We start from the raw sequence: 26,786 nt of genomic DNA, 5'->3' as shown, positions 1-26,786 counted from the left end.
GCAGTCTGACAATCCAATATTCAACATCAGTCCATAACAAAACAGCACTATAATAATTCTGTCTGTTACCTAATTTAGAATTTGAGCGATTCTTTTCTGCACTTCGTAATATTTTTGAGCATTTTGCTAATAATAATAAAAATCCGGCAGTAATATAACGGAAGACGAAGTAAGAGAATAGAAATTAGATATTTTTAATGTGTGTTTTGATAAAACTGAGAGCTTTCCGATGATTTTATTTATATTTAATTTATGTAGAGATGTTTGATAGTCACATATCTTTTACGAAACGATTTAAAAATTGCCTTTTATATATTTTCCTTCAACGTTTTCCTAACAGGTATAATATAATTGTATGTAATCAGCACCTGTTACATATTTACTCTACACATCCGTTTATACTGTGGCTCTATATAAATCATTTTGCATATAAATGATAATCTCTTAAGAGTGACCATGTTGACATTGGGGATGAAGACGATGTTTTATCATATCGTTGAAGACTTACGTATTTTAAATATTCAAACGAATATTATATAAGTATTATAGATCGATTTAGTCTAATCCCAAGCTTAAAACGTTCATTAGACTAGTTTAATAACGGATATTACGTCGTTTATAAAGTTGGAGATTAATAAAAACATGTGGCATAAATCCCGGCTTCCATCTCAAATGGGGTGCAAAAATTTCAATATCGAAATTGAAGACGTGGAAAGATATTTCCATTCCTATCATTTAAAGTATATGTTTTGATAGAATACTATTTACAATAACGTTTGTTGATAGTAACGTGATTGTTGATATATCGATATGATCAATGCTGAGACAAAATTGCATATATATATATATATATATGCAATTTTGTCTCCTGGTTTATGAATAAATATATTAGAAATGAATTGAAAAGTCGGGTTGACATCAAAATATGAATATACGGGGGTTAAATTTGAAATATAGTTTTATTTAAATATTTGCCTGCGTTTAATTCAGTACTTGGCAATTTAGGAGATTTGTATTACGCTTGGAAACACATATATCAGTATGGAGCATGATATCGGTCCATATAGTTATTATGGTGTTCCTACATCTATGGCACACAATAGTGGGATAGGCCGAACGCCTATTCCTCGTGAATTCACAATAACCAGTCAATGGTTTACGGTACAAGGACTTGAAGTTTGAACTCCCAAGTGATCAAATATGCAACTGCATGTTAAAGTTACTCCGCTACTGGACCCGGTAACTGTTTATTATAAATCGTGACGTTAGAATAACCAAGTTAATAATATAGATGTATTGAATCATATACAATTTCGGCATGTCTCATTTTTATTCTGATTTGATTGTCGACAAACACAAATTGCTTTATCGGAAACAGAAACTTTGATTGGTTAAATTTTCTCTCTGTATTGTCTACTCAGCTTCCGCGTTCAATATGATAAAAATGAGACCATACTTGTGTTTTTTTGACGCGAGGGTGAAAGTGGATTGGTAAAGTTTGTTATAGAATTACTTTAGGAACATAATAACATTTCGTTACAATATAACATCGACGTTTGTTGTATTTGGTCTGTTCAGCATTTTCTTAACAGTAAAACAAATAAATATAAAAAATTCCGTTAAAATTAATCAACGAAATTAAATTTCTGTCACGGTTCGTCATATCGAAACTAAATGGCAATGAATGCTCCCGTATAATCCGCTCACCGTGTTCATCAAAAGCACCTTCGAATGCGTGTTTTATCTCTATAGACATTTAGTTCCTTAGCACAATCGATGAAATGCAATCCATTGAAATGATTCCCGTCCTGAACGTCTCGGTATAAAGCGCTCCCTATTCATACATCACAAAGAGCCTTTGAATCGATCATCAAGTTGTATATTAATGTTGTAAAGACGCTATCATATAACATCGATTAACGCTCACGAGTGCTCGATTCATTCGGATGTAAAAGACGTATTTATTTTGTTTAATTACATCAGATGTCTGACATGTGGCTGATGAAAATTAGGATTTAGGAATTAATTACTTCGCTTCTAACAAATTCACCCCTTATGTTATGTCGAAATCAAAGTCAAATCTGTATTTAATCTTTGTTATTCCTGTTTATTTGACTGGAAACTATAAATGGGCTGAGAATTTTAGTGTTCGTACTTATTATATGATATGTTTGTATTATTTTTCGTACTAGTGAGGTGACAAAACACAAAATTTGTAAATGTTGCTTTAGTTTCAACGTCAAACTCTTTTTATACAAGGATTTTTATGAATCTCAACTTAGTGTTTCGAACTTTCGGCAGTGTAAAACCAGCTTTATTGCACTAATACTAAGTAAAAAGATCTTTTATTCTGTTCCGATGAAAGTATACTCAGCTTTGAGGACTTAGGGCGCAAATGCAGCTTTTGTTATGGCACGATTCATATTTCTATGCATTCGGAGCGAGATTATTACATCGATCCATTTATTTTTATTCAATAGCAGTTCTTAGAATGGATGTATGGGGTCGAATAAAACGCGTGTCATGGAATTGTGTTTTTAAATCTCTATATCATACTGACTTCTACTTTAAAACTCACTAACATATTTATGCCGCGCAGATAATATGTTGTATTATATAAAAATAAAGTATTATAATATTATTGTTGATTAAAGCGGTCGCGATTGTCTCAATGACTTTATGAAGATTATTTTTCGAGAGACAAAAGTAATGAGTGAATAAAATTGTGAATCTATTTCAAAGTTTCAAGTATCCTAACCTATTTGACATGAAGACACGTGAGAGCGTCTTAATTAGTTACTTCATGGTTAGTACGGAATCTGATATTACAAGAGACGTCGATGGAGCTATATTGAATTTAGATGTTCTTGGAAAGTGCATGTATTTTCGGCTATAACACGGCCTTTGATTACCTTATAACTAATTATCTATATATATACATGTATATATATATATATACATTTAGACATTGATGTTATTTTATGAGCTTGTCATTGGTTTTATATCTCACATACATATATTTACATAGATTTATTTATTTATTTATTGGGCCACATACAGATTATATTAGAATTTATTTAAAATACTTTTTATTAAGAAAAAAAATATAAATCTACCAAAGATATTGATAGTGATATGAATATCGAAGAGTAACAACATATGTATCAATGAATAAAATGTATGTCGGAATAGAATTAACATTTTTTAAATCATAATAAGCATGAGGAAGTTGCGTTCAGACCTCACAAGTTGTCCTGAGAAGTCACCTTTGTTGCTAGTTACTAATTCGTCATTCGTGACTTAACATATTAATATTCCGGCCTCGCTGACGACGCGTTGCCATAGTCTGATACATCGATACCGTAGTTTTGAACGACAAAAGATTACCTAAATTCATTCTAACAGCCTTTTTCATTTGATTACTCACTGATTTTACTTAACAGCTTTGACTTCACTATAATCTGAGTATATTTTCTACGTTAAATATTTTTAAGTAGTATTGGCCATTACACAAACTAACTAAGATATATGATTTGTAGTAAATAGTAATGTATCTACGTAGTTTTAATGTAGCATAAAATGTAAAAGCAGACAGTATTGTACATTTTCTTACATATTAGCACATAGATTGAGTAAGGCCATAACAAATAATCGGTAAACGTGAAATTAAGACTTTATTTGGCTGAAAATTTTAACTACACTCTCAAGAGTAATAGATGTCTTTATAAACCTGTTTGCTTTGGCTCAGACAAGTCAACTTTGGTCATTATTTATTGCAAATCGTGTTCAATTCGCAACATTCGCATGATTATTATTGCGTCATATTGCGATGCGTTTGCGATGGTCACGACGGGCTCTGGCAAAAGTCACGATCATACATGACGGGAAATGAAAGACATGTATAATTAACGTATATATAGGACGTATGTATAATTTCAGGTACTTTGTTAATCAAATATAAGTCATAGAGTATTCAACATTTATAACTTATTATATTCTGAATTTAAAATAATATTTTTAATTAGATATTCCTTGAAGCGTTAGGCATATTAAGTGATTTCAATCGCTAAAAATTCTGTAAATGAATAAGTAATTACATAAATTTCTTCAACTGTTTTTCCAAATAATGTACGATAGGTACAAAATAACATTAAAAACGACTCAAAAGTTTCAACACAAAGACTTTCTGATTGTTAATATAACTTTTCTTACTAATATCACTTAAATTGTTAATATAAGCGTTTTTCTAAATTCAATAAGAATATTTTTATTAACCTCTATCAAAAAACAAAGTGAGGCAGTTTGTTAAGGGCACTTTTAAGGAGTATTTTTATAAAAGGCTAAGAACAAAATTAATATTTAAAACTGAATATAATCACGAAACACTTTTCCTTCTGAAAAAATTAAATTATTGATGACTCTTCCGTTTGTATATTTAAAGAGAACTTGGAGTAACTTCACGTATTTTATAAAAGGCACAAAAAATATTCGAGCTTTGAGTGTGTTAAATAAAATATTTCGGTTCGAAATAAAATTTCACAGGTCTTAACGTCCTCAAGTCGATTTATTAGAAAGGTGACTTAATTATGTTAATCTACGTAATAGTATTTCACAGATAAAGAATAAAAAGCAATACATGTATTTTGAACTGCTTCTTCACTACACAGATTATAATTTGATGTATTTGTTTAGGTACATAGAAACTTTTTTATATAATTCTTTTATGACTTAGCATTATTTTGTTGTGCCATCGGTCATTTGATCGATATCTCCATTAACCAACGTCATGTAGTGGCTACAAAAAATTAATTTTAAATAATTATACGAAGCCTGTAAGTCACCTTCGAAGATCTATTATAAACGTTCTTTATAAGGCGGGAATTAAAAAAAAAACGAAAATGAATAAAAAATTAAATTTGTTATATTTTTCACATTTAAAAACCAAAAGTAGGTAGACATGGTAGGAATATATAAATTGAAATATCTTGCTTTACATTACTTAGAGTTTATTATAGTTATCGGCTATAGCCTGCTTTCGATAGCAAAATGTTGATTTGGGATTACAGATTTGTATCCACAACGCTATGAATTCCCCGAACTATATAAAACGTTTCTAGTAAAGAAATGAAAAAGAAATTTTATTCACCTATTCAAAGTAGCTTCTATCACGTAGACGTATGTATTGATAAAACAAACATTTCCATTTGAGAAGGCAGGTGATTATGTAGAAATATATCTTATACGTAATCTAAATATATCATAATATGATCAATATAGAACTAGAATTTTAATATAATAGTGACATTTTACTTATAATAGATATACGTAATTCATATGATATTTAGAAATATATCCAAAATAGATTTATTCGGGACCAGAAACGACGATAGAGATATCAAGGACAATTTATAAAAACATCATGTGATTAAGAATCGTTCAATAAAAGGTAGTCGTAAATAAATTATTTATTTATCTACAAATTCCACAGTCACAAATAAGTATTCTCGCCTTCAATGTCATAAAACTTTAATATTGTAACGGAAATGCAATCTAAGTAAATAAAACCTCTTTGTCACATTCTACGCTTCAGACGTCTCCCTAATAATACACGGTCATGCTTTCTTCATACAGTCTAGAAAATAGTGCCCTGATAGCTGATCTTAATACGTTACAGTAAGTGTGAATGTCTTATTTAAACACTTCGTCTTTTAAGTGTTTCAAATTCTTTTTTGTATGTTTCATGCAAATCATAATTTGTAAAATTAATACCTACCCAATATTTAAATGCGTTTGTATTGGTATTTTTCATTACGTTCACGAAAATAAAAGAATGATTCGACTGTAATGTTAATAATTACAAAAAATTTGTGAGCAAAGAAATGTTTAATCAAATCTTAAATCTCGTATTCCAGATTCAAATGTAAACCGAACCTTACCGGTAAGAATGGCGGGTGTAATTTTCTGTCATATCTCGTACAGATAAAAAATTTAAAAGTAAAAGATAAAAGCAAGCTGTAACAGCGTCACGCGGTGTACGACGCGCGAGGCCCGAAATGTCACATTGCAATATAGTGTTATATTTATGGCGAGCACACGACCGAAGTTCAAAAAAATGTGACTGTAAAGAAATCAATAAACGCTATGATATGGGCTTTAATTAATTATCGTAAAGTCGGAATGTTTGTAAATTTATCTGTATATGCATATATGATCGTAATTTAAATTATCAGATCTGTGAATAGACAAATTCCGTGACCAATATCAATATTATTTCATTATTATTATTAAAAATGTTAGATAATTATGTATGTGAATATCTTTTAACGTAAATATGTGACCCGCCAACGCTCATGTCATGGACCTAACGTTCTGCTCACGGAACACGACCGCGAGGCATGACCGAAGCTGAACCGTTGTTTGTCGCTGAACGATATTGGAACCGACACACGGTAATGAGTACAGGCGTAGGCTCGGTTTCATAGAGATTATAGAAAAACATATAAATATCATAAAACCCAAAGCGATTCATATCAAATGTTATACGGAACCTGACGGGCTTGTGGGGGTCGATTAAGTGAAGAAGCTTTTACTCGCTCGTGACTAGATGTTGATGTGCCGCAAAATAAATTACATTTTTCATTCTTATTGGTTAAATAAATAATGTCTTTTATTTGGAATGAAAATAATACTTCTGTTGAATCTTCACACATATCTCTTACAAACTTCCAGTTCCATCCATACCATACACTTAATTTTTCAACTGCTATTTGGAAAGTAAGTGTACATTAGGCCATTAAAAAGTCAGAGAAATATTTAGCAACGATCACGCAATATGAATAAATCTATGGTTGTCTCACGTACATATGTGCTCATACGGAAAGTGAAAGCAGCTCGGATTACTATAACCGATCACGATCTATGAAAATAATTATAAATACGAAACTATATATTTAATGTTTCTTTTGTTGTTACAAACGAATAAGAAGCTTAGAATTAATAATATTCTCCGTCACATATTGTTGACGTTCAACGAAAACACGAATATAACACCATTGTCGTATGACAAAGACAATCCTATTAAAACAGAAAGTATCATAGACAATGTTTGATATTTTAAATGAAAATAGTCAACGTGTTAACAGAGCGACGAACATTATGACAACAGGAAACCTAAAAGAGAATGTTAATGTAAGCGTACATACATTTTTGATTATCATAGATTCATGACATAAAACATACATTTGTAGATTCCGTGTAAATAATTACGGGTTAGTATTAGTACGGGTTTAAAGCTGTCTATGAATATTATCTGTTTTGGTCGGATCCACGCCCATCTGACACTGTCAAAAGCTACACTTACATGTACCTATATACTATTCTTTTTTGTGTTACAGAATACTTTTTAACGAAAAGATTCTTCAAAAATTTTCTATGCGAATTCAATACATAATATTGCAACACTTTATTATTAAAAATTGCTTTAGGTGCGACTTAGGCGGTAAATTGAATATTATATTGTTGAGAAGCTATGTATTTTAATGTTGCTATATAATTTGTTTTTGGGTTTAGAAAACAAACTTTCTATGCATAAAAAATATTCCAAATGCTCCGCCTGAATTAGGATTAGCTTCAGGTCTAAGCGATATACTTAAATATTAATTTCGCTGTTAAATATAAGGAATCCGTTCTTCGTGACAGTCTCAATCAATCAATCGGTTCAATCGATAAACAAGTTCATACATCTCACTAGAGAATTTAGTAAATTTGACCTTAGAAATATACACAGAGAACAATATAATATTGGGCATATAGATAAACTGCTAAGTAAAACCTTTTTTTTTTAATAAACTTGAATTGTACACGATGTATTCATTTAGAACAGACGTTTCTAAAGAACAAAACAATGTTTGATCACAAACAAAAGTTTGTGTGCAGTATTTAAACTTGTCATGCACATGCTCTGTTTGTACTGAATAGTTTAAAAGCTCCATACTTCTCGCTAGCAACTTCAATTACAATGTTTATACTATCTGTTAATTATGACAACTGCAGAAATGTTTATATCTGACAACTTTGCAGTCCGATAAAGGAGTCCGTTGTACGTACACCGATCCCACCTTAATATTACTTTAACAAAACGTTCCGACTTATGTTAGTTGAATTTTGGAATTGTTCGAGCGTCTGTAATTTGGCCCTTTGACCCCCTTCAATATTCCCGTATTATTATATTTGGAAAGGTATGGATTAAGAAATTGGGTGTATGTTAATTTGATAACTTAGATGATGTTTAACATTTACCTTTTCTTATGTAATTTTAAACGTTAAATATATATATATATGTGTATGTATCCGATATTATAAGTAAATGACCAGCCGTAAGGCAACTAACTTTTTAACCAACTTCATCGAAGCCAACGGAAAAGTTATATTGTTATAGTCTTCCTTTTATCGGTACGTTACTAATTTAAATAATTAAAATGGCAGACTTTAACCGTATTAATAAGAGTTAGGAAATTTATAATTCTTCAATTTAACCCGTCGAGCGCGGCAAACGAAAAGAGGTTTTAACGCTATTTGGCGTATGTACAGGTTGTACCCAACAAATTGTCCATTGGTTTGGTGATATCAATCTTGTGTTAAGCCTATCATCGTGTCAGTATGAAGTTTGGTATAAAAAAAATACATGCGAAAGATACATCCATACAAAAAAATCACCCTCAACACTTTTCCTATATATAAATATATATAGAATTATTTTTACTTGCTGGTTATGACAATTGTAACAACTACACAACAAGCTAGACATATTTATTGTTTAACGACCTTTCATTAGACATGATACTACCGTTCAACCTAAGTGGCACCTTGTATTACTTCAGTGAATAGCACTGTTTGTGAATAACTGATGACAGACAGTATGTAACGTGCAATCATCGATCCGAGTGATTTTACAAGATATAATATTTACAAGTCAAGCACAAAAAAGAACTGCTAACACATGGAAATTCAAATCTGATTTGTATCTGTCAGTTGGTATGTTTATTTGTTAGGCCACCTGCACGTTTCTTCAGTTTCCGGATTCGGCGTGTAAATAAATATCATGAATAGTTTGTAATCATTCTTTTTATTACTAATTAGCTTGTTCCTGTTGCTTCTCGCACTATAAGTTTTAATGTAGAGTTTTTTCTCTGTAGCCTTATAGTTAACCTTATACTTACAGTTACATATATGTTCTCAATTACACGCTAACTCCAATTTGAGAGCTCTAATTTCCTTCACCCGAGTTGACGTATGTTAAGTTTAGTTTTTTATTAGTTTCAATTGTTGTTCTAAGTTATGTAAAAATTATAACATTATATCACTATTGATAAAACGAATATTAGACCAGACGCTCCATTTTATTATAAAACTCACTATAATTATTTTCCTTTAATTAAACTACTGTTTTGGAAACAACATAAATATTAATAACACTAACATTTGTTGATTCTTTGTCTTATTTATAAGAGTATATATTTATATATGTATGTATAATCTATATATATATGAAAGAAACAGGGACTGATCTCTAAAGTACTGAAAGTACTGAACAAAAAAAATGTTTTCTTTCTTCTGTTTGATTGTTCTCACTCTTATAGTTGAAATTCTAGTTTGATAGATTTATTGTGAAGTGCTAAGATAGAAGTCGCAGGATATAACTAGTATATAAGTATAACCATAAGTTTAAGGAAAAATAACCTATTTAAATTCATTTTAATATATCAATAAATAATGAGTTGCAAACCTAACCACAATCGATTATTGCGAAGCGTACTTCCTAAAGAAAAAAAATCTATTCAGTGTTCTGTTAAACCTATTTGTTGTGTATATTTTTTTTATAACATATGTTGTAAATAGGAAATTACAAAAAAAATAAAAACTAGTTCTTCAAAATATTGAATTTCCGGGCCTAATTTATTCTATATGGTTATGACATAGTCGTAATATGCAAGTTTGGCAGGTAATAAACCTCGATAAAAGTTTCCTTTAGAGAATTTCAAAGTAACATTCTAAAGACTTTGAAGGTAAGCCGTGACAGTATGCGGTAGACAGGTTCCTGTGCCTCATCGACTGAATCACGAATAGTCGTGACCAGAGTACCGAGAGCTATGACTCCTAGCCTTTGTTTCACCGACACCTTGCAAAATAAATATTACGTCATGGGAAAGTAGATAATAGCGTGAGGGAATTGGTGCAATTTCTTATATTTATAAATAAAATCTCTCGAAGTAACAAAAACAACCGAATCTAGCCAGATGCTTTTGTTTTCAGAACATTCAATTTCATACATCGTTTGCGATGAAAGTTTTATAGTATATTTTTTATATATATATAAAAGTAGCAAAAGCAATTCGTATTTATCTAGAGAGACTATTCCTTAATGTCAAAGTTTTGACAGGTTTCAATCTGTTGTAAATCCAGTAACATAAAAACAACCTACGATACTTCATGCACACAGAATGGGCCTCACTTCAATGATTCTTTAAACGTACTCGCTCGTCTTGGCTTTTAATTGGTTTATTATCTGTATAATATAATTATTTCCCTCCTTCCACATTTTTTATTCCGCATCCCGTCTAGACGGGAGATGAATATAATTTGGAGTCAAAATGTTTATTGGTAACGAGAATGTTCAATGTTGTTTTCAGCTCTTCGCACGTTGCATTATAAATGGATTATAATTTTGCACAATTTCATGCTTTGTTAAATCATATTCTACTTGTTTAAAATTATTCACGCATTCCACCTAATTTATGAATAAGTTAATACTAGTTCGTGTTCTCATTTTGTATTTATTGAAATTATAATATATAGAGTTATTTATAACCGCTGTCCGTTTGAACATTTTTTATATTTTGATTTCGTTTTAATTTTTAAACATATATTTTTTTATGACATCGTTACTGTTTGTAAGTGATTTTATAATTTGAGAACTTCGACGAATCTGAACTACCATAACGAGTGTTATTAAAAATAAATGTCCGTCTGCATCCTGCCCTTGAGAATCTTAACTTGGATACAAAATATTTAGTTTGTTATACGATATTTATTGTATCTGAGCACATTGTTTGGAAATTTCTATGGATTCTCATTTAATAAAATAACGTTATAAATTAATGATAAATTTATTAAGTCTCCTGTACTGTTTTAAACAAAACTCAAGTAGTTGTAAATAACGTACAGATGAATTACAAAATAAACAAAATCCCTGTAAACAATTCCGTGTTGTTATAACAGAATAAATTCACCCTACAAAGCATCTTTCCGCATCTGGTGGGGAGATATTGAATTTATTGTCCGGATATCGTGCAACCGGAATTCAATGGCGGTTGAGATAATATATTAGCTTTTTAATGTATTTATCTTAATATAGTTGTTGTTTTATGCGCATGAAAGGGTAATGGTACGGATATTATATTACCTTTATAAATCTAATCGTTCGTGAGGCACGTTAGACTTATTTTATTGTGAAACATTTGTATGTTCCTCGCTAGGTGTTTCGTTTGTTAACACATTTTCACTATGATATATATAGATTAACGTATTTAATGATTAAAATTTATTTCGCGAGAAAAACGGTATTAATATTATTATTTTGTATGTCGACTGTGTTAGTAATAATTATATTGTAGACATGAATCAGTCCCAACAGAACCAAGTATAAAACGTGACTAAAGTTACTTAAGATTCCGATCTTGCTTTGACTGCGATTGTTCATACTAAATAGAGCCCGGCTCCATGATAACCGACGGTTAAGCGTTTAGTTTTATCTGTATGCTAAATGAGTTCTGTATCACGGAAGAGTTTGGAATTAACTTTCAAATGTTCTATCTAGTGAGTTATACCGTGTTTGTAATGTTTTAAGGTTTTGAAATTTCTATTGTGATGAAACTAAACGCTTGCACCGTTCGTCTTCGACTTAAATGTATCTCTTAAACATGCTTTAGTAAAACAGTTAGATTTTTATTCTTTTCTATATTAAGACAAGGAGTCTTATAATATGTATTTCATTCATTTGTTTTAAATACAGTTATACCTTTAAATTGTGTGTTCATAGAGCGATCAAATATATTATTTTGTTCAAATAATTCGCAATTTCAACGTTATAATAATAAGAAATAAAGGTATAGAGAGGATTTACTGAGGACTTGATAAATGTGATATAACACGCGCTCCCGGGAAATGTTTCATCTCAGAGTCTCTTCACACCTTTTTTGGTATTAGCAGAATTAAGCGTTCTTTGTTAACTTTGTTTTATATAGAATTAACACTTGCTGTCGGTTAAGTACGTCCCGGCACCTTTTAATGGTTACTAATACTCTTTTTATGTAACTTATGTACATTAAAACACAATTAGGTCGCCTATATAATTTGGTTACATGGATTTCCTTTATCGTATATATATTAGAATGGAATTATATGTAAGAAACGTTTTTTGTTTATTCACATACAGCGCTATTCGGTACGTATTTCGGTGCTGCAAAATCATAGACGTGACTAACTTAAGCTTTGCCATTATATAAGATTCAGCTTCAGTGCTATACAGATGTTCTTCTCGGAATGCAAGTGGCTGCAAATAGTTGACTTGATTATATTTGTTACTCAATACACGTGAACCGTATAAAGGTTACTTTACAATGAACATATTAGATTTCGTTGATGGAAAAATTTTATACATTCCTATAAAAATAATGATATATATTTATATAGTTTATTTGTGTTTTTTGAAAGCCGTCACAGTTTTCAAACGAATCGTCTTTGTAGACTTTGTAGACTTGTCATTTAAATTTGTGATTTTATTTGAAGAATACAGAATGTTTGATTGTGCGTTACACAATAATGTTTTAAAATTTACCTGTAGTTGTTCCAATTAATCTCTGGCATTCATTATGCTTGTTTGTTACCTCTCTTTGTAATGGGTGAACACGCAATTTAGTACTGAAATAGTACTAAGTGTTCTATCATTAAATTACACGGACTTTTCCTTTTGCTGTTATTTTAAACGAATGAATTTCTCAGAAAAAATTACTCTTAATGACTTTTATGGTTGAAATTTTATATTAATTGAACTAATTTGCTGAAAACAAAAAATATTTATATTAATTTAAATATTACTTTTTAATATATTATTATTTTATTGTACTGTTTTGTTTTTAATGACGTACAAAGCATGATATATACAAGTATTGGTTACAAGATTTGGAAATAAAGTTACTTTTAAGGAACATAGTTCGATAATTGAGTAAAATTTATAATTTTCTCCTATAATAGTTAACTGGAGAAACTAAGAGGTAGCTGGTCATAATGATATTGCAAGTGTGCGCTGTGAAGTATGGTAAAATATTTAAGGGTTGTCAAAGTACCGAAAATTTTGCACAAATACTTTGTTTTCTCTAGACAAAGACTTGGAGTAATATACCTTAAATGTTATATGTATCTCATTAATTACATACCAATATATTAGAAGTCGCGTTTAAATATTATATAAGTTATTTATTGTAAGCCACTAGTCGTGACAAATTAAAAGGTGTCAGGAAAGCAAAACTCTCAGCGGCCGGATATTATACATATAATGAAAGGAACCATTTATAATGTGGAACAAAAATATCGATTTCTATATAAGTTACACGTGGCAGCCCTACTCGTGGTCTGCCACAAACCACAGCCCTGTGGTCTATTTGTTCTCATGTGTCGCTGTTAAGTCCATATCAGCTGATTTGATTGCTGGTGATTTCTGAATATTAATTCAAATAATAACAATAACAGCCTACCTTTAGATGATTGCTTGATTACCCTATTTAATTGCCTCATTTAGGCAATAGATGATAAAAAAAAAAATCTTAAACATTCGTCGTACTTAAAGTTCTAGGTATCTTAATTGGCGTTGTCTCTATATAGTTCTAGTAGAATCTTATGTTAGGTAGATAACCTGCATATCGCGCTGAAAGTATTCGTTAAATGGTAGACTGAAGGTAGGCTTCCATTTTTGATCAGCGCATTCCGAATCTTACAATCTTTATTTGATGCTCCTCGATTCATACAAACATATGTTAATCGTCAAAGAAAATTTTTCGACATTAACAAAATACACGTAAAAATGTTTTTCTAAAGTTGCTTCATGATGGAACAAGTCAATGAAACAAAACAATAATTAATTATAATAAATTATTTCTCGTTTCTTTCACATGCAAATATCAGTTACACTGACCGCTCATTATAAGTTATTATAATATTTTATTTGCAAGTTTTCCTTTATTGAATTATTAATAATTCCAAGCGTTTCTAGCTGTCTTTTGTCTGTTCGAGATTCTATTTTGGTTCAGTTACCTTTGCTCACAATAAAATCCTTTAGTAATAATCAATGCTAATACAAGAATGCTTTAAATAAAATTCAAATTTAGAATTCCGTTAAATACATCGTTATGATTGGATAACATGAGGATGGAATGGGATATATTGTGTTATTTTTCTTGAACATACACCCAAGTGCTTTAACACGGATAAAACTTTCCTTTAAATACAAGCACTTCGAATGTTAATTAAAATTTAAATGAGGAAACAAATTGAAAAGCAATCCAAGTTCCCTCCGTGTAGGTTTTTTATATTTAATTCCATTCGTATTCAGAGGCGGTTGGTGACATTATGATTTTGTCATCATCGTGTTGTTAAGTGCTAATGGTTGAAACAATAAAGGTCGCTGTTTACTCTCTACAGAAAGTAAGGCGTGTATCTAGTGTATCACGTTATTTCGCTTTGTCATATGTTATTTTAGATATGGTGATTGATTAGAAATAAGGAGTATGTGATAAATGTATGTGTGGAAGTTACACTGAATGTAAAACAGAACAAAATTAGTTTTTTTCATTGCTTTGTTTACAGTGGTCATTAAGAAAAACATCGCGTATTTTTTTAAGCTATTTAATGATTTTTATCTATTTATTTATTTCTAAACCCGATATATATTTAAACTAAATATATCCCTATATAGTTATTTACTGTAGTCTCCTTTAATTTATGGCAAACACAAAATTCTTACGTGTCATTAACTAAAAAAAAATAATTGAATGTCAGAAATTAAAAAAACGGGACCACGTTATAAATATAATTGTTAAAACTCGAATGAAAAACGGCGATCATGCAAAATGCTGTTTAATTAAAGTTTGCTCTCTCGAGTCTTACTCTATTAACTCGGCTGTAACTTAATTATTAGTGAAAAGTAATTAATAAGGTTTTATTGTGACTTAACGCTCGCTGTTTAAATACAGAGTATTGGAATATAGAAAGTATTTGTTGTATTGAGTTCTGATTGAAAATTAATACGTGTTACATTACGGTTTCATGAGATTTGTCTGTGTGTGTGTGTATGTGTGTGTGTGTGTGTTTGTACACACTGACACACGATTCATGGCATATAAAAGTAGCTTAGTCACATGAATTAAAAATTTTAAATCTCGCTTCATAAATAATTTCCGTTAAACCGCCGTCACAAAAGACATTACAATATCTGCGTACGTCAAATATTTTTTAATTTCATACGCAAGGATCACATATAGCCGTATAACGTGAATATGACTTTAATATTCACATATTTTATCTGTCCCCAGCGTGAGGGAGAACGTTAAGCCTCACAGCGATTATCAGTGGAAAATTATGAAAATTTATTAAGCTTTTGTATCAATTGTCGCATAAAACGAACATAATTATCATTTTTCGATAATTAATTTGTTTTAAATGATTTTCATGTTTTTAATTATCCATGTGAATTTGAACATGTGACGTTTGAAAATTCAATTCAACATACGATGTATAATCAGTACGAATAGATATGATTGTTGTGTATAAGTATTACTCTCTCATTTTTTATGCTTCATATTTGGTAGCATTTTACCTTATTATCCTTCTGCCAGGAGCAGACACCCTTCTTGTCTGATATCCGGCATGTAAGCAATGCGTCTTCACCCGGATTCACCTCCGTGTACGTTGGCAATTCGACGAAACGTTGAACGGCGTCTGTAACAATGTATCCATTTAAACTTTCTACCGATTAATTCTTATCGCGATATCTTTAATGTCCTCGAATATGTGTCAATTTGCAATTTCTTTCTTCACGTATTTTACAATACGGTTTCATAATTTTACCGTTATAAAATTAAATCCTCTTAAAATCCTTTTAGCGGTTTTTTTTTATTGTTGATGCAAGAATTTTACCATTATTTTTATGTATTTAATTTTTGGTTTCTTTTTTTTTTTAAAAGAAAAAATCAAATTTTATTTAAACGTATTCAAACATATATTTAGGCATTGTTCGTTTATTAAATATAAATTATTACAAAGTTGATAAATGTATATTGTATCTATTGATATAAATATTAAAATTAATTTCCTTACAGAATTTACACAACCCGAGGAATAAAGTTGAGTCTACATAAATTCATTAAAAAGTTTTAATACAAATAACTTCTATACACTTCTAGACGATCAACAAATATGTACATACAGTGAGAAAAGTGGCTACGTTCAATTAATGTTTTGTACTACAAATATAACATATAAAGAGTAAATGAAACAGACGTTGACAAAAATAGAAAAAACGATTTGTTATAAACGTGTTGCTAAAATAATTTAACTAGAACAAAAAGTCAGTTGACAATGACATTCTGAAACAATGAAAAGTTCTGGAAGCTGCACTTGAAACAGGCTAACAATAAATTCAATATTTGTTCATTCTTCAGGCTTTAACTTGGCAAGATTTAGTCGAGACTTACAGTTCAAAGTTATGGCTACTTAAACTATCTTTGTAACAATTTACCTAAAGAGAAACGAACTCGCAAAACTGATTCCTTTATGTAACTTTTGTGCAGGAACTACAACCAATAAACTTTACATACATACCTATTATGATACCTTATATTTCTGTCAGGTTCAAAATTTTTAAAACTCATTTCATACATCTAACTTACTGATTGAATCTCATCCGTAATATTATCCGTCGCTTATAAATAGCGTTACCGGCGAGAAACCTGAGATGAAGGTGAATAAAAAAATATTCTATAATGAATTATGAAATAAAATATTATAAAATGACATTTTTATTTACGGAATAATAACATATTATAATCTGCAAATAAATCACAGATTATATATAATGGGATATATTTATTCCATTTTTGAATTTAAATCAAAAAGCAACGGATTGCTAGTGAGGCGCCGTGACATCACGACAGCGTAACGTGTCACGCCTTTTAAGCAGCAATCATTGTATGTTTTACCATTCAGATTTTCGATACATTTCGACCCTGGGATAAATCACTTTTTGTCGACAGCCTCTGTAAATATTTGGGTTGCTGTTACAGTTTAAATATTTTATAAATCAATTTTGTAATTATGACTTACTTTGTTGGCTGTGAATATTATTTTTTTTAATTTAAATGTTAAAGTCCGTGACCGTTATTTTGGAATTCACGTATTATTGTTACAATTGAGAAATATTATCTGTATTTCTTGAATATTTGTGCACTATTTGAAAATATTTGTCTGAGTCCTCGCCATATTGCGTTTAGAATACATAAGTTGCACTTTGTGAAGTTATTTCTAGAAATAGTTTTAAAAATTTAATTTCAAAATGTTTCATTATATTGAATCGATAAATAAATTAAGAGTTTCATTTCATTATTATCGGTCTTGTGACTACTTTCATTCAACATCGAGAGAGTAATTAATGAAGTATCGAAAAGATTTTGATTGATATAAATTAATGTGCTACTGTAAATTAACGCATTCAATTAGTGTACAAGGTGAATGTATACAGATTTTGGGAGCTCGTTTGGGGTAGGTCTGGCGCTTAAACACAAAAGCTAGATTGATGTAAGTTTACCGAACCGATACAAGTCTACGATGGATTATTCTAGAAGTTTAACTAGTATAGCTTATGTGGGAAGGGCTAGATTTGGTCCATTGTATTTATCATAAAATATTAACTTCGATGACTTGATCAATACGAACCGACAGTCACTATTAACTATGAATATTCGGTAACTAAACACGATAATAACACAATATTGCACTGCAAGCAGAATTAATTTTGCGTTTATGTAAACATTTAGTGTATTGAATAATGATTTACGAATACATATTATATATACATGTTAAATATAAATATTTCACTTGGTAAAACTGTTTTGACATTAATAATTAGATGCACTAGAATATTTTGTTTTATTTCAAATAGCTTAGTGATATCAGATTTTATATCGGCTAATACAATTTTATAAATAAAGTTGGTCCTTAATATATTTTTTTAAACTCTTAGAAGATGAACTGTTTAAACTGAGTTCAATATAATATTAAAATTTTCGAATTCCAATACCATATTCATGATAAAAATCCGTTTAAAATACACTCATCCAAAGCTATAGTTAATATCAATAAAATAATGTCGACACGATACAATACCAGGATTAAAAAAGAAATTTTTGAACTTGCTATCAGCGAGTTTCAGCTGGTGATACACATTAGACTAATTACAAAAAATATAGCAAAGACTAAGTGTTTATATTCTAGAGAGAACAGCTTGCAACCGTATCTGATTAGCGGGCCGAGACTGAACCGTGGGGCGTAAAGATTTTAATGAGATATGTTAAAACATGAAACACCGGCACGTTTCTAAAAATCATGATAACTTTATATAGTTATACAAAAGAATATTTTATTAGAAAAAAAGTATAAACGACTCGTTCATGTATTATGCTGTATCAAAACGGTTCGTCGTTGAATGAAAATTGCCGTCATTGTGTCATTTTCCTACGCCACACGCGTTTTCTATTGAAGAATTCACACGTAATAAAATATGAAATATAATTCTGCATGATGAATATACGATCAATAACCTAAGACTATATAATGATCGGAAAAGATTTTAGTTATCGTGGGAACTGAAAGGAAACCAATACATCGCTGCATAAAAAAAGACTTTCAAACTCTTAAATAACTTCGACGTAAGTTGCATCGATGCATATTCCTATTTATTTAAATTACATGGTCGGTAGATATAGCTTGGGGAGACCGGTGAAGTGGAACCACATGGAATAGCATAGTTAAGTGTTGTGCTTGTCATTTTGCAACGTTTTAAAATTTCTTCTCTCAACCAAAAAAAAGAAGATAAAACAACACATTTGAGGTTTACAGCATCAAGTTCTCAATCATCTCACGCTATTTTAAACACAGAATGAATACGCATTGCAATTGTTTTTCATGATACTTCTTAAAAACATGACAGTCGCAAACGTAATGCCGTCAATGTTCCTTCAAACAGAATATAATATAAAGCACGGTAATAATGAAATCGAGTTTCCCATACAACTAAATATTCCCATTCGATGTTATTTATTCTGTTTGCAATCACGGCGTCACATGTGGGTCGGTAACTTTACTGTTACTCATATATTGTGTATGCAAATTTCTATTTGTGATTTTCTGTTCGCCAGAGTTACGGCTTAATATGGACCGCGTTTTGTACTTACGAGTATTATCCCATAATTATTATGAATGTACTGATTAAAGCAGTGTTTATTCGGACGGAAGTTATGATCTTAATTCGTTATTTAATTAATACGATATTTAAATCTCATTAAACATGATATTGGAGGACTAAAAAAATTATATGTTTAATAATCACTCATAAAGTCGTTGAAATGATTTGGAGGCTTCTATTACAAGTATTTTTTTAATGCCAAAATAAGTTTTAATCTATTGAAGCAGAATTTTAGGGAGCACGGCAAGTGTCGGAGACATTTCAATCACAGCTTCCTCTTATTTAGCGAGCGCCTGACGTGAATAATGGGATTTAGAGCTGTAATGAAACAGTAGTGGACTGAAGCGAATGTTCACTCTTTGTTGTTTAGGTGTAGCCAACTTTTAGATCATTGTTTTTAACATTTGAACAACAAAAATGTGATGCCACTCTACAAACTACAGGAATGGACCAGCTAAACAGTCGAACATACTTTTTCTGAGTCTATATTCGCTTAAGTCTAGAAAGGTCCGGTTAGTTTGTTTTCACAACCGCAATGAGTGTCTCCAATTGTGGTACAATATCCATTATTCATCAGAAATAACGCTACTATTTATAATTCCTTCTTTGTGTAGTGGCTGGATGATAAACTCTACTCGACGCTTGAATGTTGATGTGCTTCATTCAATACGACACAGATCTCGTGCTTTTCAACCTGTCCAGTATACACATTTCAAGTGAATAAAATTGCTTTGTCATTCACGCAAAAGCAGATCGGTTATCGATGGATACAGGCACAGCATCACCTTTAATTTTTTATTGTCAAATTTCGAGCTCGCAGAGTCGCGTTCTTTGTTGCGGACGTCAAAATCGCTATGACAGGAAACAAAAACGAAATATTTTATACTGAACATTCTCTAAACACATATCGAATGCTTCGAGATACTTCTGTAGGTGTTATAACATATGGAACTTATTCGTATTTGTTAATAAAGGTTTATTTTAAGCTATCCATTTCGTTGTGGATGTCAAAAAATATTAAAAACAAACAAGTGTTAATCGATTCGGTGAACAAATACGAGATCCCAGATTGAAATACATTTGAATTTATCGTTTTAACCAAACGCCACATTACTTCAGGTCAAAGTCGAGTTCGGAACGTCAAAACTCATATTATGTCATGACCTAATATTACAAAATTATGTAAGCCTGGCTATACCTCGTGATATGACTTCCAATAAAATATTTTGTGCTAGGTTTGCCCACGTATTTATTAGGACGGTGTTTTGATTAATAAGTAATAACAAATAATATTTTATTTTAATGGTTTACATGTAGCCTGTATTGTTTTTTACAGTACAAATGAACATTTTTTTTATTTTTTTTTTAAGGGTTAGCTCAATAATAAAAAACAAAAGATATAAATTTGTTTTAGTATCATATTACATACATTTTTTAATATGCGACTAGCGAACGCAACTATGATGTAACTCTATGCTCAGAACTTAGACAGATAGGGGAACATTAGTTACTTTTATAAATTTTAGACGAGCTTATCAAGGAAAGTTGGTTTCACAAAGTTCCTATTCCATTCTAATATATGTTTATTAAAATTTTTACTTTCTAATAATATAAACGAGACTGTTTTTGCGTGTACATTTCATATTATTAAACTGCAAAAAAAATCTCTCCCAATAGTTTCATATACATATAGATTTTTTCCAACATATCAGTATTATGGAGATGTTTGTATTCCAAGAACGTGATGCGATGCAAAGCCGTGGATACAAATAAATCCCTTCTTTATCGAGTATATTAGATGTGAAAATTTCAGTATTTTGAAGGTAAATATAAAATTCTAATAGAACGTATAAACTGAACGGGAAAGTGCATAAGTGGATAATATAACTCCAAAGAGAATTTTCGTTAATTATATTTAATGTAAACAGCGAAAACCTCAGTCATTCCTCTTGTACCTTAATTCATTACGGACACAAAAAGTTAATTACGAACAAAGTTCCCGTTTCGATTAGAAGTTGAATCCCAGCGGATCTCAGTATTACTTATCGGAGGCGACTTAAACAATGAGAAATAGCTAATAGATTGTATAGTCATGATTATATTAAGTAGTTGTTAGTACAAAGGAATCCTGTTTCTGGTCGCTTTACTCGGTTCAAATTTTAATTATACAATCCGGTTTCGGGATATATATTCCTAATAGGATTGTAATAAACCGTCATATAAATTAACTCTCCATGTTTTTTGTAATACATGTATTACGAGAAATAAACATAATTAGTATCGAGGAACGGTTTCTTTGCTTAATTTGTTTTTTTACTTAAAATTTGCCTTCTTAGCCATTTCTTTTGTAGCCTGGTTATTTATTTAAACCGGAGCTGCGCATCTTAATTAAAAATCTCCATGCCACATTGAATATAAACTACTTTTAAATGTTCCCAACTATATTATTATGATAGTTCTAAACTAGGTTCGACATTTCTTGAGTGAAATTCTACTAAAAATCTTTTTTGATTTTCATTTTCATTTTTTGTATGACTGACATATATTGTCCAAACTTCATGATAAGCCAGCTCTCAAGACACTTACTAGTCTAAACACGTCGACAGCACGTCGGCCTTCCCCAGGGTTTCGAGGCTAGCCTGTGTCAGTAACTATAGTGATGAAATAATAAATAAAAATAGCATAGACATATCATACAACAAGGAATAATTAAGTAGAGATTTTTTTACCATTAAACAATTAAATTTTTTTCACCCAATATTTTACTCTCACAAATACATTCGTCCGATACAAATCGACATAAGAAATGAAGTGATTGAGATGTACTCATATAAAGTTAGTAATCTCATGAAATTCAGATATTGATTTATTACAGAAAGTATTTGTAATAGGATTATATTGAAAAATGGTCCGAATAACGTAGATTTTTCAAGAAGCGTACTCAAATCATAGCAACGTTGTTTACCTCATTTCTTATTCAATTACCTCGGGTATAATCTATCTCTAGGGATGCTCCCTTCGAACAAATAAGTAAATTGCAATCCATATTTCCCTTTATGAATATCCTTCTGGGTTTTCTTTGAGAATACTTTAGGGTTTCGATTGTATGATCTTTTGTCTTTCGATAGTGAAACGGAAAGCAATTTTTCTTTATTATATCAATGATACTTTTAATATAATGACTAATTTTTTTCGATGTTCATTATTTTCACCAGACATTAGTAATTGCAGATATTGATTAGTTAATATGTATGATATTTTGTTACAACGCATCAAGTTTCCATCGTATTTCAAGCCGGAAATGAACAAGTATATTGTAACCAGAAATTCGTAATTGATTTGGCATTCATTCAGGTTAAGTTCGCAAACAAAGAGCCACTTTTCATTTAACCTTTATCTTGTTTTCTATGACTACAAGTTGAGAGGAATTATTGGCGCTGGAATTACTTTAAATGCGAACTAAGAAGTAATATCGTTACATTTTTCATTAATGCTATCAACGAATATTTTGAAATTAATATAAGTCCAATTTTTCTTATGAGTTTTCTATTGTAAATTTAATATTAACTAAAATAATAAAAGAGAACAGAATTGCCGACTCTATTATTATTGTGCTATAACTATTTTTCCTGACCTTGTTCAATAAATGTTGAAAGAGAAATCTGTGTAATACGCAGACCTGTTTTTATCCAATAAAACTGTGTTTTGAAAAATAACGATGAAATAGATGCAAGAAAAATGATGCAATCCGTCTTCAAGATCACACTACCGTGCTTTGTTAATAAGTTGATTCCTATTATTCTTAAAATAGTATAATAAATATATTTTTATTAAGAATTTTTATTCTATTTATAACTCGAGTATTTTCTAGATCACTAGCATTAGGCAACGAACTGGCGGGAGAAGTTGATAGAAAAACTGTTACAGCCAACGAACATAATAATGGCTAAAGTTATAAAATGCATTTGTACAGATATAAATTAATTCTGTTGAACAAATTCTTAATAAGCTCTTTGTTTTAAAATTAAACCCGTTTTAGCGGCCATTATTATAAATGTTAATCATTTTTCTCTTAATTAAAATACGAATTATAATCAAAGATAGAAATATAATGTTTTTAATACATTCGGTTTTTATAAATTGGTTACATTATTAAATCTGCATCGCGGTCAATGGAAAACGAGATGAAAATGCAGATTTACAAAATATTTTATTCAAAGCAATGAAATATTTTATATAGCCGTAAATTGATGTGAACTATCTGATGCAACGCTTTTCAAATCTTCGCTATAAACTAAGTTAGCCTCCACGTTTTTCATTTTCTCCGTACAACGATTGTTAAATTTAACTTCTTGTATGATAATATAATTAAATGATTTTCGTCATTATTAAATTAATTGTTATTGCGTTGATTTAAGAAAGAGTATTTTAATGGCCGCAATCAGAGGAACGCTGCATTTCGTACAAAAGCATCCAATAATTTGAACGGACATCAATCATCAGACTGAAAGGCTGGTTTTAATTGTTTGGGAAAAGGTCGTTAAAAAAAATACTCCGTCACATCTTATAAGTTTTATTTTGTTGTCTTAAAAATACTATCTTATAACTGCAAAATACTATAGTTGTTTTATTTATAATATAATTAAAATTGATATTAACATTAACTATTCATTTAATTTAACTGTTATTTATATATAACATGTTACAGAGAGTTTACATTACATTTATATGTAATAAAAACATTCAAATACGTTAGTTTATTGTAGCATTACTTTAAGTAGCATTTTCACAATATATGCCATGAATACTTTATCAGTGGATTTACTAATAATATGTCTGAACGAAAATAGGCGACCTTGAAGCAATAGTAACGACTCAATACGACTTCACATCAAAAAAGTAAAATAAAAGATCGACTTGCTGAGATTCATGTTAAAATTTAAATTGCTAAGAATTATTCTTTACTCTGTTTGTGCTTTGCGAAGTCTTCTTATACAATCTATAGCTGTGGACATTTCTCTCTCTTTAAAAATGCTGAATGGCTTTCAAACACTGTCAGTCAGATAGTCATTACCGTCTCGTGGGAATTGGATGTTAAAACGGTGCTAATTGTTTTCATAATAGCAATCTTTTGTGATCGAGTCATTGAGAATAGTTTGGATTCCGTCTCCATATGGAACGTTTTGCGGAATGAGAGTTTAACTCAAGTGAAGAACATCATTTTAATGGCCATAACATGTTCACTCAGTGCCATATAAAAATGAATGTAAATTAAAATTTTAAATTTTTCAACTCTCAAATAAAAGAAACGCGAGCATGTAGCTGCGCTAATAAAAAATATGAACAAAGTTAATTACTACGACATTTATTATTCATAAATGCTGTTTTACAGGAGGAGAGATTGAGAGTAAAAAAATATATATATATATAAGTGTATTTTAATTAAGTTGTAAAACTCCAGGCATTGCTTCAGTTTCACATAGCACAGCGTTATATTAATATCATTTTCTTTGCATCGGTATAAATATTTTCTTTCATTATGGAAGGAATGTTAAACGCTAACAAAATTGAATATCAACATTACATAACTGAGCACGTCAGGGGCCAGTTGTCAAGGAAATATGTAAAAAATATGCAGCAATGTATTATCACATGAAAGTAAATGTATCTATTATACAAATCCCCTAAATAATATCGATATCTAGAATTATACTTACGCTGTTATTGGTTTCCTTTCGGATAATTTATTAAAATTGTCCTACCGATAAATATATCCTCTGAACGTATTCACAGCAGTAATTTATCGTTTGTTGATTCTGCCATTTCACTTTATTCTATTAATGTACCAATAATAAGGCTTATTTATACCGTCGGACGCAATTAATTAATTGTTTTTTAAACCACACCCGCCTCGATTTTGCTAATTAAGAATGAGGGTCTTATTTGAGATATTAATTTTGCTGTCCTCTTTAAATTTAATTGACAACCCAATGGCTGAGTGTTACAACGAAAAAAAACCATTTCAGTAAAGAACAATAATTGATAGATAAGACACGGCGACACACTACGAAGCCGAAAATATATATTTTTTAACAGAGCAAGCATTGAAGCACACAGGCGTCAAATAGTATAAAAGGAATTACAAAAAACGTGAAAAAAGTAGGACATCGTAAGAGGGTCCCTCCGTAGGTCCAGGCATTTGTTGAAGGACAATTGAATGGCCCTCGACTTACGTACGCGCTATGACAATAAAACGAAACAGCCATTTTCTTTTGGGGTAATATTGTATAGCAATAATCGAAAACCGACTAACACAGTAAAACATTGCACGGAGCGCAGTTTCGAAATCCAAATGTATTTTTAATGGTACCCCGCGGGCAATCAATTTTGGTTCAGAAAGCCTTCGAGTACTCGCCCGTATGCATTGTTCGTGCTTCGCTGTTTCTTATTTTTAATATGTATGCATGCAATTTTAATATCTGATAAATCCCATTAACGACTAACATTTCCCTATTCATGCCTACTGTTTATTGGTATCGTGGAGTTGAACTCGAAGCATTTACATTAAGTTTATTGGCAGCCGAATAATACTTTTTTTTTAATTGTAATTACCTTGATTTCCATCTTACTCTACAAAAAATATATAAAATCCTTTGCTATGTTTGATTCAGATTAAATTCGAAAAGGTTATAAGCTAAAAAAAAAAAATTAAAAAAAAAACAGATTTAACCAAAAATTTTAAACGTAATCTTTATCAAAATAAGCGCGTTTATGTTTTAGTTGAGATATTCATTTCCATCTGAACGCGGTTATGTTTATTCTATACGAACGTTAGGAAACAGATGATATAAGCCGTAATAATATATTCTTAAAACAATATGAAACATGATATTTATGACTGTAGTAACGAAATCCGCTCTTATCGCATGCCGTAAAACAATACCTAATTCGCCGAAGTGATATCCAGGGTTCCTTTGAAGATTGGTGTGAATTTCATATAATAAATTTAGTAAATGTTACTCCTGCGTACATGGAATTAAATTAGAAGCTTCCTTCTAGTATTTCTAATGTTTATATATTTGTGCGTCTTAGTCAATCATGCAATTACAAAGAAAGTCCATTTGCCATTTGGATTCAATTCATATGCAAATATATAAATAATATATATACTTTAGTCCTTACTTTTTTTGTCCTTACCGCATAATCTTATAATAAA

General features: G+C 30.4%; 1 protein-coding gene across 2 annotated transcripts in view; it reads right to left on the bottom strand.

The window, feature by feature from the left end:
* The window catches only part of LOC116770251 (hemicentin-1), a 46,461-nt gene that overhangs the window by 10,048 nt on the left and 9,627 nt on the right, over positions 1–26,786 (bottom strand). For both annotated transcript variants that reach the window (XM_032661648.2, XM_032661650.2), the window contains exon 2: positions 15,929–16,050. In XM_032661648.2, the coding sequence (XP_032517539.2) occupies positions 15,929–16,050 (122 nt within the window). The remainder of the gene's footprint in view (positions 1–15,928; positions 16,051–26,786) is intronic.

This window comes from Danaus plexippus (assembly GCF_018135715.1).
Source record: "Danaus plexippus chromosome 13 unlocalized genomic scaffold, MEX_DaPlex mxdp_15, whole genome shotgun sequence".
Taxonomy (NCBI): domain Eukaryota; kingdom Metazoa; phylum Arthropoda; class Insecta; order Lepidoptera; family Nymphalidae; genus Danaus; species Danaus plexippus.
This window is presented reverse-complemented; position numbering and strand designations above follow the sequence as displayed.